This window comes from Phacochoerus africanus, chromosome X, assembly GCF_016906955.1.
Source record: "Phacochoerus africanus isolate WHEZ1 chromosome X, ROS_Pafr_v1, whole genome shotgun sequence".
Lineage (NCBI taxonomy): Eukaryota > Metazoa > Chordata > Mammalia > Artiodactyla > Suidae > Phacochoerus > Phacochoerus africanus.
The window spans coordinates 22619025-22635860 of NC_062560.1; the positions used below are offsets into that span (position 1 = coordinate 22619025).

Here is a 16836-nt window from a genome sequence, read left to right on the forward strand (position 1 = left end):
TTTTACTCTTAAGTTATAGGTAAATGCATGACGTTTTGCAGACTCCATGGTGATTAAATTATCCAGTCATCAAAGATTTTATCTTACAGTTAACCAATAAACTAATGTATGCAAAAAACCGCTAGCCCAACCTTGTTCTTTGTAAATAGAGGGTCATTTGATTTTCCAGTACTTGTTAGAATCAGTTTTGACAGATCTTGCCAAAAGAGGCCAAGATTCATCAACAGTATCATACTGGTTAGAGATAGTTCTCTGGAGACATACAGATTTATTTTGGCCTGTCCTGCTAGTTTGGTGATATCTTCAGCCTTCTAATGCTATCTCACTTTGAAATTCCAAAGCCACCTCTAAGAAAATAAGAGTGGCCCAGTAACCTGGGTATGTCGTAAAAATATTTAGCTTTGAAAAAGGGTGAGTACACTTCAGGCCACAAATAAGGACATGATGCTGATTCTTTCCCTCTGCAAGCCATTTTTTATAAAGTATAGACAAGATACTTGAATTTAGGTAGTTATGTTCAGAGTTCAGGGAACCTTTTTGTTTTTTTAAACTACGGAGAGTTTAACCAGCTGGTCTGTTTGAACCCTCAAATCAATAAGCTTGTCCTGGATCAGCTCATTTTCTCTAGCTTCTCAAGCTCTTAACCCATCTACCAATCTCTTAGTGGTGACCAAAGCCCTTGCCTCCTGTTTCATATTTATGGTCGAAGCCACTAGCCGGGAACTCTTTTCAGCTTTTCTGCATTGCAATCTTCCCTGCTTCTCTAAACACAATGTGAGCTGCATTCTCATGTTTACCTCCTCAGGTCTCACCAGGATAGCATATTTCTCTTCCTATTTAAGGAGAATTCCTTTGTCTTGATGCCTAGTTTCATCTCCCTGTTCTTCTGAGATCTTGATCCCAAAATTTCATCAGGTCCTCTGGCTGATATTTTCTCTCACAGACTGAGCATGCATGAGTATTTTTATCAAATACACAGAAAAGTCCTTGACCCTGCAACCTCTTCTTGTTTCTACCCCTTTGTTCTCCATTTTTAAATTGGACTTTTTGAAGAAAGTCACACCTTCCATTGAATCCTCAACCCACTTTCATATGACCCTGTGCAGCTTTCACTACACTGCTTTTCACCAGGAACATAGGTGACTTCCAGGTGACTAGTCAGTGTGGATATTCCTCCTTGACTTGTGTACACGCTGCGTTATTGCCCTGGACCTTACTAGGATTCTTGGGATTTTTAACTCCTTAGCTTCCTTCATGACCTTCTGCCAACCTGTTCAGCTTTCTCTTCTCGGGTTCCTTTGTAAACTCTTCTTCCTGTCCCTCCCTTAAACTGTGCCATCTCCCAGGATATCCTCAGCCCACTCTTTGCTCACACTGTGGGTTCTTACTTTGTGATCTCAGGGCTTAGTGAACAGGGAGCCGATAGCTCCCACATCTATCAGGCTTTCAGATTTGAATGTCCAGCAACTGACTTCACATATCAGTCATTCCTTGACTCTTTGATTCCTCAGTATTCTAAGTGCTTGCTCTCACCAGACTCTGTCTTAAAAGACTGAGTAGTGAAAATACAGATTCTGCTCTATCAATGGGAAATATGAGGGCAAAAAACTCAGGTAGTTCACAATACTGTAAATCATATACTCTGTGAGAAACAAGCAAAAGGTGCTATGAGCACAGAGGGTTGGGGCAGGCACTGGTTCTGAGAGCTTTTAGGGATGCCACTCTTTGGAACCTAATTTAAGATACAGAAGAGAGACCTTTTCCCTAATTTCTCTCCATTTCTTTCCCCAGGCACTCAGTCACCTATATCAGAAACCCATGATTATCCTTGGTTCCTTTTGCAATTTTCAGTTTTCATTTAGGTACTTGGTTCTGCTGTTTCAGTCCCAACATAGGAGTCTAGCCCTCTTCCCCATCCATAACTACCTCTATCCTGATTTTTGAGGCTTTGTCATCTGTCACCTGCATTATTGCAGTAGACCCATAGCTAGTGTCCCTGTTTTATTTCTTGATCCCTTTGAATGTCTTTCTCAAGGCCATCATGGTGTAGTAAAAGTGGTGATCTAACCTTGTCACTGCTCTGCTTTAGTGTCTCCTGCCACCTGCAGCAGACATTCTCAAGCGTCTAATCAGAATCCCTGGGGCAGGGAACCTGTAAATCTGTCAGGCCCCACCCCTGCATATTCTGCTTTTTTTGGCTGCACCCACAACACGTGGAAGTTCCCAGGCCAGGGATAGAACCTGCACCACAGCAGCAACCCAAGCCACTGTAGTGACAACGCCAGATTCTTAACCTGATGCACCACAGGAGAACTGCGGATTCTGATTCTGTAGAGCTGGTTGGCTGGGGCCTATGTTTTTAAGTTCCCTAAGAGATTGTGACACTTGACCAGATGGAGAAACCTCCTTCCTACCAGGGTTAAGTCTGAGCCCCTCTGTCTGATTGCCCAAAGCCCTCCATGACTTGGCTTTAGCCTAGCAGTCAGCCACATTTCTCACCGTACTGTCTGCATGTCTGCTTGTCTAGGTAAAATCATCCAATTTTATGTGAATCAAGTTAGAGATTGTATTAGTAAAAAAGGACTTTTGAGGAGTTCCCGTCGTGGCGCAGTGGTTAACGAATCCTACTAGGAACCATGAGGTTGCGGGTTCGGTCCCTGCCCTTGCTCAGTGGGTTAACGATCCGGCGTTGCCGTGAGCTGCGGTGTAGGTTGCAGACACAGCTTGGATCCCGCGTTGCTGTGGCTCTGGCGTAGGCCGGTGGCTACAGCTCCGATTCGACCCCTAGCCTGGGAACCTCCATATGCCGCGGAAGCGGCCCAAGAAATAACAAATAGACAAAAAAAAAGGACTTTTGAAAATGGTAACAATTTATTTAAATATATGCTATTATTATTTGTAATGTGTTTCCTGCCTTTTTAGTGGATGATGCTGGCAAAATAGAACACGACGGTTCCTCTGGAATGACCATGGATGCAGAGTCGGAAATCGATCCTTGTAAAGTGGATGGCACTTGCCCTGAAGTCATCAAGGTGTACATTTTTAAGGCTGACCCCGGAGAGGATGACTTGGGTAAGAGCAAACCTTCAGTGTATTATACATCCTGATCAAACACTTCAACCTGATTATTTGAGGGGGGGGGAGGGTTAGACGGAGAATATTTGAATTCTTTTCTGAAGATAACCTTTAAAACAGACTTTCAATGTATTAATAAAGTGTTGAGCATTTATTAAGGTGAAACAGGTGGAAACAAAGTTTTCACATAAATTCTTGGAGCTGTCATCTTCCCTGATAGGTGGCACTGTAGACATTGTGGAAAGTGAGCCTGAGAATGATCATGGAGTTGAATTACTTGATCAGAATAGCAGTATTCGTGTGCCAAGGGAAAAAATGGTTTATATGACTGTCAACGACTCTCAACAAGAAGATGAAGATTTAAGTAAGTAGGTGGCCTTTTTGTGGGAGAGAATTTTATGTTCCTGTAGCTTTTTTTTTTCTTTTTAAAAAATATGGCCAGTATTTGAAGGGAAGAAGTAACATTGTTGTAGAAATTATTATGCTGCCATATTTCAAGGGAAACATCAGTGACTTTTTATGTGTGCTTAGAACGTTGCTTTGAAAGCAGATTATGGCGAAAGCCAAGAATATGAGTCATTCAGCAAGTATTTATTGAGTGCTTACTGTGTGAAAGCTATGTTCTAATTTGAACCTTCCTTCTACTTGTCTATTAATTGAAATCAAGTGGGAATATCTTTCCTGTGATCTCTGTAAAGTTGGTCATACAAGTTTTTATAATTTTCTACTTAGATGTCGCTGAAATCGCTGATGAAGTCTATATGGAAGTGATTGTAGGAGAGGAAGATGCTGCTGCAGCAGCGGCAGCAGCTGCTGCTCACGAACAGCAAATCGATGACAATGAAATCAAAACCTTCATGCCAATAGCATGGGCAGCAGCTTACGGTAAGTAAGTCACATTGCAGTTCTTAGGATTGAGTTGGCTTGTGAACATGAATTCATGATTGAAGAATGGTTTCTGTGGTCTTAGCTTTCAGAAATCTGAAATACCAGTACACTGTAAGGGTTATTTGAATAAGAATAGAGGAAGATGATAACGTCTACTTTTTGTCTTTATTTTTAACAGAAATTTCCTTCATGTGTATATTACGTAGAAGGATGTACTGCAAGAAGTACACAGGCTTTCAAGCTGAAACTTTTCTTCTTGATTTTATGTGGCCCATAACTTTACAAATTTGGGAGACAACAAGGGAATCCATGGGGCAAAATGCTGACGTGTTTTTTAGATTTGGAAGCTAGGCATTTCCTATGGTCTTGCTATAATAAATGTGGTCATAAAACCTATTACCTAGAATGGGGAATTTCTGTCATTCATGAGTATCATGGCTTACTTTCGTTGTTATAGTTAATAGAGAGTCCCTAATTCTTTATCATTTATAATACGGTATAATTTTGTTTTTCAATGCGCATTGTTAGGTAATAATTCTGATGGAATTGAAAACCGGAATGGCACTGCAAGTGCCCTCTTGCACATAGATGAGTCTGCTGGGCTCGGCAGACTGGCTAAACAAAAACCAAAGAAAAGGAGAAGACCTGATTCCAGGCAGTACCAAACAGGTGAGGGCACTTGAGTTCCACAGCCCAGCGTGCTTTGCGAGCTCTCAGATGAAACTCTAATATGTATCCACTAAGGTGTTGTAATGGCATTTTAGCTGCTAGACCATATAAAACTTTTGTGTATTAAATTTGGAAATAAAATTTTAAGAATTCACTGATATTCATGAATGATTTCCTTGGATTAAAAAAAAGAACAGGGAGTGGATCAAACTTGGATTAAAAAAATTCAAAACTTGGGTGATTTTTATGTGGATTTGAAAAGAAATAACCTCAGATATGTTGTAAGCATTAACTTTTTTTTAAGCCAAATATATTTAAAGAATCTGACTATGTCGGCGTGAAGCAGGAATAATTTACAGAGCATCAGGAGAAGTACTTTAGTTCATGTGAGGTATTCCTGTCTATTCTTGTATGCTGATTTGCATATTAAAATTTTAAAGGCATATCATGATTATGAAAGTTTGTCAGTAATTTTCCACTAATTTCTAAATCGATACAGCTTCAGTTACTAGTTGATAGACGTTACATATTTATCCCTTTTTTTGTCTTTTTATCTTTTTAGGGTCACACCCTCGGCATATTGAGGTTCCCAGGCTAGGGGTCTAATCAGAGCTGTATCCGCCAGCCTATGCCACAGCCACAGCAACACCAGATTCCAAGCCGCGCCTGTGACCTACACCACAGCTCACACTAATGCTGGATCCTTGAACTGCTGAGCAAGGGCAAGGATCGAACCCATAACCTTGTGGTTTCTAGTCTGATTTGTTTCCGCTGCGCCACAACGGGAACTCCTTATCACTTATTTTTTTAACTGCAGGGAGAGAGGTTGGTACGGTCATACTGAACCAAGTTGCCAGACCAGGTTCCCTTCATAATGAGGTTGTTATATCTTTTATGTTGAAAAATGGTGAAAGGAATGTTAAGTAGCAAATAGCCTAACATAGGAGTACTTGCCCCATAATGTTCAGGATACACATTATATTATTGAAGAAACCAAAACAGAACTTGGTTTGACACTCATGCCTCTTTCTTTTTCATTTCTTAGCAATAATTATTGGCCCTGATGGACATCCCTTGACTGTCTATCCTTGCATGATTTGTGGGAAAAAGTTTAAGTCGAGAGGTTTTTTGAAAAGGCACATGAAAAACCATCCTGAACACCTTACCAAGAAGAAGTACCGCTGTACTGACTGTGATTACACTACCAACAAGAAGATAAGTTTACACAACCACCTGGAGAGCCACAAGCTGACCAGCAAAGCAGAGAAGGCCATCGAATGCGATGAGTGTGGGAAGCATTTCTCTCACGCTGGGGCTTTGTTTACTCACAAAATGGTGCATAAGGAAAAAGGAGCCAACAAAATGCACAAGTGTAAATTCTGTGAATATGAGACAGCTGAACAAGGGTTATTGAATCGCCACCTTTTGGCGGTCCACAGCAAGAACTTTCCTCATATATGTGTGGAGTGCGGTAAAGGTTTTCGTCACCCATCAGAGCTCAAAAAGCACATGCGAATCCATACTGGGGAGAAGCCGTACCAATGCCAGTACTGCGAATATAGGTCTGCAGACTCTTCTAACTTGAAAACTCATGTAAAAACTAAGCATAGTAAAGAGATGCCATTCAAGTGTGACATTTGTCTTCTGACTTTCTCAGATACCAAAGAGGTGCAGCAACATGCTCTTATTCACCAAGAAAGCAAAACACACCAGTGTTTGCATTGCGACCACAAGAGTTCGAACTCAAGCGATTTGAAACGACACATAATTTCAGTTCACACAAAGGACTACCCCCATAAGTGTGACATGTGTGAGAAAGGCTTTCACAGGCCTTCAGAACTCAAGAAACATGTGGCTGCCCACAAGGGTAAAAAAATGCACCAGTGTAGACATTGTGACTTTAAGATTGCAGATCCATTTGTTCTAAGTCGCCACATTCTCTCAGTTCACACGAAAGATCTTCCATTTAGGTGTAAGAGATGTAGAAAGGGATTTAGGCAACAGAATGAGCTTAAAAAGCATATGAAGACACACAGTGGGAGGAAAGTGTATCAGTGTGAATACTGTGAGTATAGCACTACAGATGCCTCAGGCTTTAAACGGCACGTTATTTCCATTCATACGAAAGACTATCCTCACCGTTGTGAGTACTGCAAGAAAGGGTTCCGCAGACCTTCAGAAAAGAACCAGCACATAATGCGACATCATAAAGAAGTTGGCCTGCCCTAACAGTACTTCTATAGACGTTCGTAGAGATGTTGGCCTTGAAGCAGAAAATTCATTTTAAAGCCAATCAGTCTCGTTCACATACAATACTGTATATTGATTTACGCTGTGTACAAATAGAGTTATTGCTTCTAGTTGACTTTTTTTTTAACATTTTGTTCAATAGTGTGTTCTGAATTCTATTCAGTTTGTTTAATAAATGGGGAAAAGCAGCAACAAGCAAGTTGCTTTTAATAAAGTAATCCCTGATTCTATACTGAATTTTTCTATCTTAGAAGTTTTATATTTATTTAAATATTTACCTTGCTTACCTTGATGGTACTCTTCTAAGATCATTTAACTTAAGGTAACTTTAGATTGGTAACTCTCAAAGTACTCATGTTGACTCATTTTTTTCCCCCATAAATTTCTCACAATAAAATTGTCAGAGACATCTACTAACATAAATGGGAGATTTTATGGTCAGGTCTAATTATCCTAACATGGAAGTCATTTACTCGTTTAATATTTTCAGATCACACAACAGTGAAAGTTTGCATTTGAGCTTTTGTGTCCCTGGCATCGCTGAGTAAAGAGCAGTGACTGGGTGCGTGTTTACTTTTTGTTTTGTTCAGCAGACAAAATACACTTTTGGGGGGGCTTTCTTCAAAGTATTTACATCTTTTGTCTGCATAGCAAACTTTTAGAAAACTTTATTGAAAAATTTTGCTTGATCTTGTATTTTGATTACTCTATCTGTGCTGCTTTGTCTTGGAATGGTTGTGTGCTACAAATGAGACTTAACTAAGGACTGTATCTGGAATTTCCTAGAGGTAATTTGTGGCTCATAGGATCTTTTGCAACTTTATGTATGTAAATGTACCCTGGATTATGTATATGCACATATATATAACATGTATCTGTGTGTATGGCTTATTTTACATATTTATACACACACCCCAAGTAGTAGTTGTTTAAAATCTATAATGAAAAGTATTAAATTTACAATAACATGAAAGATGCAGGGATGCATGAGAGAGCATTTTGTAACTCATGCTCTTCAGAGAGACTACTCAGGTGAAGAATTAGAAGGAAAATAAGGACACTAGTATTTTTAAAGAGTAAAGGTATTTTCTTTTAAATATCTTTGGTAACTGAAAAATAGACGTTAATATGTTTCTAGATAGAATGTTTTCATATAACTTCAGCTCTATGCCTTTATATTTTTCTGAAAAGCTAATGAGTATCCAGACCTAACTCCCTCAGTTCTCTCTGAGAAGCCCGTGAGGGGACTCTGTGTCACCAGGTGAGGGGGACTAAGGAAGCAATGGCTCCGTGTACCAGAAAATGGGTGCTAATTATGACTTACACTTGGCTAGTTCAGCCGGCTCTGTTACTTCTAAGTGACAGTTAGCAGACTCTTAAAATCTTAACACTCAAGTTGGCTTTGATTAGAAGATAAAGGTGTGTTATAAGTGCATGAGGAAAATCTGAGGCCTTATTTGGAACATCATCAAGTCTTTCACAGGTTGGTTTTTCTTGGAAAAGGGGACATTTTTAAACAAATGGTTCTGGATTATGGTTGTAAATTCATATAATAGACTTGGTTAGTTAGGATTTGGCTATTTTAACATGAACCTTAGAGAACAGAAAACAGTTTTTGGGGTCCCTTATATTGGCTCTCAGCACATGAGTATCTGGCACATCATGGGAGATTTAGGAATTTTCTCCCTACTTGTTAGCTGCCTTGCCACTTCATTATGGTGCTCCATCCTCTTCGTGCTATGACATGTTTACTTTCATCTTTCTCTTTGCCATTGGTATTTGTATGCAAGAGTTATAGGGATAGAAATCTAAATATTTGGTGTTTGGCAAGCCTCTGAAATGCTAGATTGATTTAGTCCAGTTGTAAATCAAGTGCTTTAGGCTGGTATGAACTCCAACCTGAATGCCAGTTAAAGCCAAGGCATAGGAACTCCTATGTCCTCTTGGCCCCCATCACGTGCTTTTTATTTTCTTAAAGTAACTTAAAATTGTGTGATTCATTGACCTGCAGTGCTACTCTTGAAAGCTCTGTCTGTTTTTTTGTGAGAACCTTTAAAATCTCCCTTAATTTTTATTTTTCCCAGAAATAATGTAAAACACGTAAGTGAAAGTGGAAATTTATTAATTTTAAAACATCCTGTAAAAATTAATACAGAAAATATAAATAATTGGTCATTTAACTATATTTTTTTAAATAAACTGAAAGATAAAGAACACAACAATTTACACACTTTATATTTCTCTTACATAGTCTGGAATCATACACAGTTCTTTTCTTTTTAAAGCACAATATTGAAACCTTTAAAAGGTATTTAAGGGTTTGGTCAAGTGAATATGATAAAATGTATTTGTCTGTATAAAGAGAAAATGAAATTGTAGTCACTGTTATGTACTGACATTAGTTACAACCTAGTTTTAATTCTTAAAACAATTTTGATTAGCAAAGCTAAAAAAAATGGATGTTTCAGTTAAATGTTTTAAAGAGGTACAGATTTTTACAAGGACATAATATAAGTTATTGTTCTGTAGAAATATCCTATTAAATATTGTATGTCCCTCCCTCTGTACACTTTGTAAAAAAAGTAAAATACATAAAAAGAAAATCATATAGGGATGTGTGACATTATTGTAATTGTGTACTTGAGAATAACGTGCAAAAATAAAAATCAGAATATTTTCCTGTTAATGAATGTTTAGTCTATTTGATACCAGTACTAAGTTAATGCTTTTTCTTAAGGAAAAAAAAAATGTACAGTTTTTGTAAACCTAATAAACATCAAAAACAGTGGATTATTTTTATTTCCCCATTTCTTAATTCCTTATATGCAGCAGTGGAACGGAAAATGCTTGATTGCTTTGAGTTTTGTGACTTGGATTTAAATACTGATAATATTTCAGCTCTGCAGATTTGCAAGTTAAGAGGTGATTGGTGAGTCCTTTGATGAACATGTCCTTGAAATTCATTTTTTGTTTTATCTTCATAAAGCATTTGTTTTATTAGCAGTTCTAATTCCCCTGAGATAAATTTTCCCATGCATAAAGTGGTTTTTGAGAGCGCCTAAAGTTTATTTCAGCATCAGTCCACAGCACATGTAATCAAAGAGGTTGTTCCCACCTCCACAATAGAAGCCCTGCCCTAGCATTACCCCCTTTGTGCCCAGTTTGGAGGGCTTGTAGTAGACACTAAAGTACTAGAGAATGGTCATTGTTGTAATAAAAATTGGAAGTTAGGTAAAAGTTAGCAAGAGTCAGAAGTAGATTTGAGTCATCTTTGGTTTTTAAAGATGAGATCCTGCAATTATTTATTTAACTGTGGAAACAGGCGTTTCCCTTGTAGTTGACACACTAGATAATGAAAACGTGAATGTCACTGTCCAGAGCCACACAGACACAACCACAGCATGCTGAAAAACTTAATTGTAATGTAACACTCGACAGATAACATCTTACTGGTCTTTGATCCCAACTAGTCAGATAATGTGTTGCTTGGTTCTCTGGGAATCTCAGTAACAATTTTCTCACATTCTAGAATTCCTGTAAGGAAAAGCTTGACCAGTCAAAATCTTAAAAGGGTGATATTTCAGTGCAGTGGTTTTCAAAGTGTGCCTTGGCAGCGGTGACAGCACCCTAGGACTTTGTTAAAGATGCAAATTCTCAGCCCCACCCCAGACTCACTAATAGGAAACTGGGTGTGGGATCCAGCGATCTGTGTCTTAACACGTCCTCCTAATGATTCTAATGCATGCTCAAGTTTGGGAAGCACTGTTTTAGAGCACTTGAGGAACTTAAAAGATTACTGGTGCAGCATTTTGTGTAGTAGACACACACACACGCAAATCCCAGAAATAAGTGGTGATGGTGAAATGGGACTCAGTTTGTACCTTCACTTTTATGCTATTTTACCCCTTTGGCATGTGCACCTGTCGGCCAGTAAGTATTTCTTTTAGTACACATGTTAAGTAGCCTGTACTTCATGAATCTTGTACGGCCTCCCCAAAGTTACACTCCTCAAAAGTAAACAATGCAGAGGAAGATTCAGCAAGTAAAAAAAGAAGGGCTGAAAAGTGTGTGTTTAGTCGGCCCTATGTTACTTAAGTAATTCATATCAGAAAAACCATTTTGTCACATTCTGCAGCTGTTGAGATAAGGTCAAAATTAAGTTTGCCCTTTTGGATTTTGTTTTATCTTTTGTGTATATATTGTTTGCCTTTTTCATAAAATAATTCTTGGATTTGTTATATATTGTTCCTGTTATTTTTGACATCTTTGCTATTGTAAATAAATTCCTATTTTGTTTTAAGTTACCCTAGTGGAGTGTTGGCTGATAGACAAGGCATACACACACACACATGCATGGAAATGAGGCTTAACTCACATAGTTAATAAATCCCCCACACTGTATAAACCAGGAGTGATATGACCCCTTCAGTAGTTGAGCACTTTCAGCACCAGTGGAAGTATTACTGTTGCATGTAGGTATAGCATCTGTACCTGCTTAGACTTTAAAATTATTTTCCTGACCTCTGAGGTGAAATTTCTTAGTCACCCAAGTTTGAGGTCAAAATAAAAAGTCAAGAGTTATTTTCCTTTACTTGGTTTTTCTTGTCCTCTTTCTTGGTCTTGTGTTGCTAGTATTAGTGAACACAAAGCGTACTCTAAAGCCACTAGGATAGTTGGTTACAGAAAACCTTGGTAGGACTTTCAGATGGTGTTTAATCATTCATGATGTGAGTTACTACAGAAATACCTAAACACATTGACAAAAACAGAATAGTTACTTAGACCTACATTATTTTACTTTTCAAGAGAGGCCAGTTTCTGCTTTTCCTTTATGCTTGTGTTTGGCTTTAAATATAAAACCCATTTCCTTTTTTTTTTTTTTTTTTGGTTTTTAGGGCCACACCCGCTGCATATGGAAGTTCCCAGGCTAGGGGTCAAATTGGAGCTACAGCCTCTGGCCTACACCATAGCCACAGCAACGTGGGATCTGACCCATGTCTACGACCTACACCACAGCTCACGGCAACACTGGATCCTTAACCCACTGAGTGAGGCCAGGGATCGAACCCGCCTCCTCATGGATACCAGTCAGGTTCATTACTTCTGAGCCAAGATGGGAACTCTCCAAACCCCATTTCCTCTTGCCTGAACTTCTCGAAAATAAGGGGAGGTATTCCAGAGCCATTTGAAGTTGCAATCACACCAACCATCCTCTCTGGGTTCGAACCACTTTGAAAGTAGACATAAGGAAAAGAAAAAAATAGACATAAGAAACCACCCATGGGGTGTGCGACTTACTCTAGTAAAGCTGGACTGGGAGTCGCAGAGGCTGAATCTACTTCCCTACAGTCTAGGCGTTGGCCGAGGCAGCCAATTCGTTGAAGGTGTGAGGCCCACCTTTTCCTCTGTGAGTTATAGATTTTCTTGGACCCCTACCAGAAGAATGGAGCAAGAGGTATTGAAGAGCTGCAGCATTGTCGTCAGCCCTCCCAGGCTGGGACTCAGGGTTAGTCCAATTCTGAGTTGCCCTCTGGCATTAGCCCACTAGACAACTGTGAGGTTCTTACCTTTACCCTTGCATATTTGTGTCCATTGTCCCCTATTGAGTTTTATTGCCCCCACCTTGAGGTGGTGGTTGTGACAGACTTTCAAAGGTTTAGTTCCTGTTCTCCCAGGGTAGTATGCTTTTCTTTAGAAAAAATGACTTTTGACTGCAACCTGTGGAAGTTCCCAGGCCAGAGTTTGAACCCACGCTACATCAGTGACAATGCCAGGTCCTTAACCCATGGACCTGCCGGGGAACTCCCAGAAAAAAAACCTTTAAAAGGGCAAATTTACTTTAAACAAGGTGGAAAACTTGCAAATCATTTTTGCTGCGTGTTTTCATTACAAAATTTGAAAAAATGATGATCGATATACCACTTGCTCTATGAAAGGCGTTGTTCATCTGTTCTCCCCAATCATAGTCCATACACATGAATTTTTTGCATCTTGTAACATCAGTTGGCAATGTCCGGACATCAAATGTTTCCATGTTGTTTGAATTTTTTAAAAATTTTAGAGCTTTTTTTCTTTTTGGCTGCAGCGTTCGGTGTCTTGATGTGGGATCTCATTTCCCAGACCGGGGATTGAACCTGAGCAGTAGCCGTGAAAGTGCTCACTCCTAACCACTAGACCACCAGGGAACTCCCAGAACTTAAAGAAAATTTAATGCACATTCTTTTTGCAGAGAATATGGAAAATTCGGAATGGTATAGCGAAGAAAGTAAAATGCCTTTCTCTCATTCCACTACCCATAACCTTATTAGCCTTTTAAAAAAAACTTTACCGAGTTTTAATTTTTATTAGGTCTTTCAGTGGTAAAATACATGTTATTGTAACATGTTATACGATACAAAATAAGTGTAAAGACAATGATCTCTTCCCTACACTTCCTTCAAGCCCATTTCCTTGAGGTAATCATAGGCAACAGATGTACGCCTTCCCTCTGTGCTCTTACAAACCTGTACAAAGATCGATCTGGAAAGAGCAAGAGGAGGCTTGGAGTAATTTCTTTTTTGTTGACCAGAATGAGATCACACATCTTGGCAAGTCACTTAACAAATCATATCCATCCCTCTGGGAAAGTAGATCAAGCTTTATCTCACTCTCTTTAATAACTGAAAAACTTTCCAGAGATTGTACCCACCATAATATAGTCAACCATTCCCTTCTTGATGGACATTTAGGTTATTTCCAGTTTTCTGCCCATACAAGAATGCTGGAATAACTCTCCTTGTGCATATAATCCTTACATGCTTGTGCTTAGATTTCCATGGGATGGATTCCCCCAAGATGTGAATGCCAAGTGAAAGGGTATGTGCTATTTTTAAAAGGTTACTAGGTATTAGCAGATTATTTTTTGTTATAATGTAAATTCCTGCAGTGCAGGGATTTTTGGTCTGTTTTGTTCTTTGCTGTTCACAACATGGCATGTAGCAGTTGCTAAATAAATGTTTGTTGAATGTTGAGGATTTCAGGGTTGTAGCAATTCACACTCCCCCAGCAATATATGAGAGGGCCCACTCCCCTCTACCTTATAAACATTGGGTGTTAAAGCCAATATCACAGGTAAGAAAAACTACATCTCTCTCTCTCTCTATGTCATCAGTGTTTTAATCTGCTCTGACCTGACTCCTAGTGGAGTTGTCATGTTTTCATATGCCCAATACCCTTTGAGTTTTCTCTTTGAAGAACCACCTGTTCAAATCCCATGTCCCATTTTCCATTTAATCTTGTTCATTTGACCTATTAGCTTTCTAGTAGCTTTGCCACACATTTCTCTAGTCTATGACTGACTTTTTTTTTTTTTTTGTCTTTTTCTAGGGCCACACCCACGGCATATGGAAGTTCTAATCAGATCTACAACCGCCGGCCTAGGCCACAGCCACAGCAACGCAGGATCCGAGCCGCGTCTGCAACCTACACCACAGCTCACAGCAATGCCGGATCCTTAACCCACTGAGTGAGGCCAGGGATCGAACCCACAACTTCATGGTTCCTAGTTGGATTCATTAGCCACTGAGCCACGACGGGAACTCTGACTTACTTTGTTATTTGCTATCTTTATATAGACAAAAATCTTTAATATTCGTGTAATCGAATATGTATATGTTTTTCCCTTTGTGATTCCTGAGGTTTCTTGTCCTACCTGAAAAAGTCTTTTCTGGTCTAGTTTCTACAGATATATGCCTAGATTTTCTTCTGATGATTTTATTGGTTTAATTTTTCTTGGAGTTTTATACAATTAAAATTCTTCTGGCGTATGTTGTTTGGTAGGGGGGTTTTGTTTCTCTCTTCTCTTGGATAGAGAGCCAATTATTACAGTACTGTTTATTAAGTAAGTCATCCTATACCCCCATGAACTGAAAGACCCTTTATTATGTAAGTTCATTTGTAACCTTAGATTTCTCCTTCCCTTCCTCCCTCCCTTCTTTCCTTTGATGCTCCCATGACATGCAGAAGTTCCCAGACCAAGTATCAAGCCCGTACCACAGCAGCCACCTGAGCCACACAGTAGTGTCAATGCCCGACCCTTAACCTGCTGCACCGCAAGGGAACTCCTCAGATTTATTTCTGAAATGTTTTGTTTTACTGATCTCTGTGTTATTCTTGTGCTGATAACATACTGTTTTACTCACAGTACTTCTATAGCGAACTCTCATACCTAGAAGGCAAATCTTATTTCGGTTTCTTTTAGAAGACTGATTGGAATTCAAATTACAGGAATTTTTAATATTAAATGGAGCCTGAAATTTTTATCATATTGCCTTCACATTCATGTTCCACCATTTATTTTGGTCTTGTTTTACATTCTTTAATAAGATGTTATTGCTTTCTTCATATAGGCATTATATTTTCATAAGTACATTACAATTCTTTAGCTATCCGGATAATGCTCGAGTATAGAGAAACATACTGATTTTTATACATTTTTCATGGACACAGCTACTTTATCCCATAATCTTCCTAATTCCAATTTGCTTTAGTAGTCTTTTGAATTTCTTTGTGTGCAGTCATATTGCAAAAAGATTCAATTATTTCCTTTTTTCTATCTTGTATTAGCCAGAACTTATAAAACAATGCTGAATAATATGTATTATACCAGGCATTTACTGTGTTACTCCTGCCTTTAATGGCACTATTTCTGTATTTAATCACTTGGTATAATGTTGCTTTTGGAAAATTAGTGTTTACCAAGGCAGGATAGTTTCCTTCCACAATTACTTTATATAGAGATTTTATTAGGAATGACTGATTAATGTTATCAAATGTCTTTTAGCCACCCATTGATATAATTATTTGATTTTCTCTGTGAATGAAATGAAGTGTACTGAATTAAATTGATAGGTTGTGTCATATTTGCATTTCTAGGATAAAATTATCCTACTTAGGCAATTTTATTGTTCTTTATATATATAGTTGCTTAAATTGGCTGGTATTTGGAATTTTGTATCTTTGTTCATAATTCTGGTGTTTTCTTGTTTTGTACTGTCGTAATCAGATTTGAATATTAATGGAAAGCTAAATCCATATGATAAACTTGGAAATTTCTGTAATCTGGAATGGTTTATTTATTATTTTTTGCTTTTTAGGGCCACTCCCACGGCATATGGAGGTTCCCAGGCTAGGGGTGAAATCGGAACTGTAGCTGCTGGCCTATACCAAAGCCACAGCAACGTGGGATCTGAGCTGCGTCTGTGACCTACACCACAGCTCATGGCAGTGCTGGATCCTTGACCCACTGAGCGAGGCCAGGGATCGAACCTGCCTCCTCATGGATACTAATCGGGTTCTTAACTTGCTGAGCCACAACAGGAACTCCTATTATCATTTCTTGTTAAATGAGCTCCTTGAAAGCTGTGCATTTCCTTTGGTATAGTCTTTGCTATACCCATTACATACGAATTGTTCTTTTTCATAGCTTTCTAGATAGTTCTATATATCAGTTTTGATTTCTTCTTCACAATAGTGTTTAACTTCCAGGTAGTAACTAGTTTTTTAAATTAATCTCTTTGGTGTTGATCTCTGGTTTTATTGGTTTAGGTTCAAAGTATGGTGGCCTGTATAGCCTGTACAGTTTTTGGAATTTTATAGTTTTCTTTTGGGGCAAGACATGATACTTTTTTTTTGGGGGGGGGGCGGGGGGAATACACACACAGGCATATTAGTATAATATGTATTTTTTCACTTTGATATAAATTTATAGATAAAAGATCTTGGTGATTATACTTTGAAATCTCCTATAGTCTTGCTTTTTTTCTTTGCTGCAAAAAGCTTCATTGTTTCCCTTTGGTCCTACGCTTGGGAGAGGGCCCCATGGTGGTTAAAAAGCTGCCTAGTGGCTGCAGAGAGGGCCTTCAGGCAGAAGCCCTGACTCCAGAGGGGCTCCTCAAAGGCCACTGGGCTTGGGAG

General features: G+C 38.8%; 1 protein-coding gene across 6 annotated transcripts in view; it reads left to right on the plus strand.

Moving 5' to 3' along the window:
* ZFX (zinc finger protein X-linked) overlaps positions 1-11186 on the plus strand; it is a 54817-nt gene extending 43631 nt beyond the window's left edge. For 5 of the 6 annotated variants that reach the window (XM_047764017.1, XM_047764015.1, XM_047764016.1 and 2 more), the window contains 5 exons: positions 2923-3072; positions 3296-3439; positions 3808-3960; positions 4492-4632; positions 5678-11186. In XM_047764017.1, coding sequence (XP_047619973.1) covers positions 2923-3072; positions 3296-3439; positions 3808-3960; positions 4492-4632; positions 5678-6861 — 1772 coding nt within the window. In that variant the 3' untranslated portion in view covers positions 6862-11186. The remainder of the gene's footprint in view (positions 1-2922; positions 3073-3295; positions 3440-3807; positions 3961-4491; positions 4633-5677) is intronic. The other variant, XM_047764019.1, reaches the window with a different exon arrangement.
* The last annotated feature ends 5650 nt before the right edge of the window (positions 11187-16836 follow it).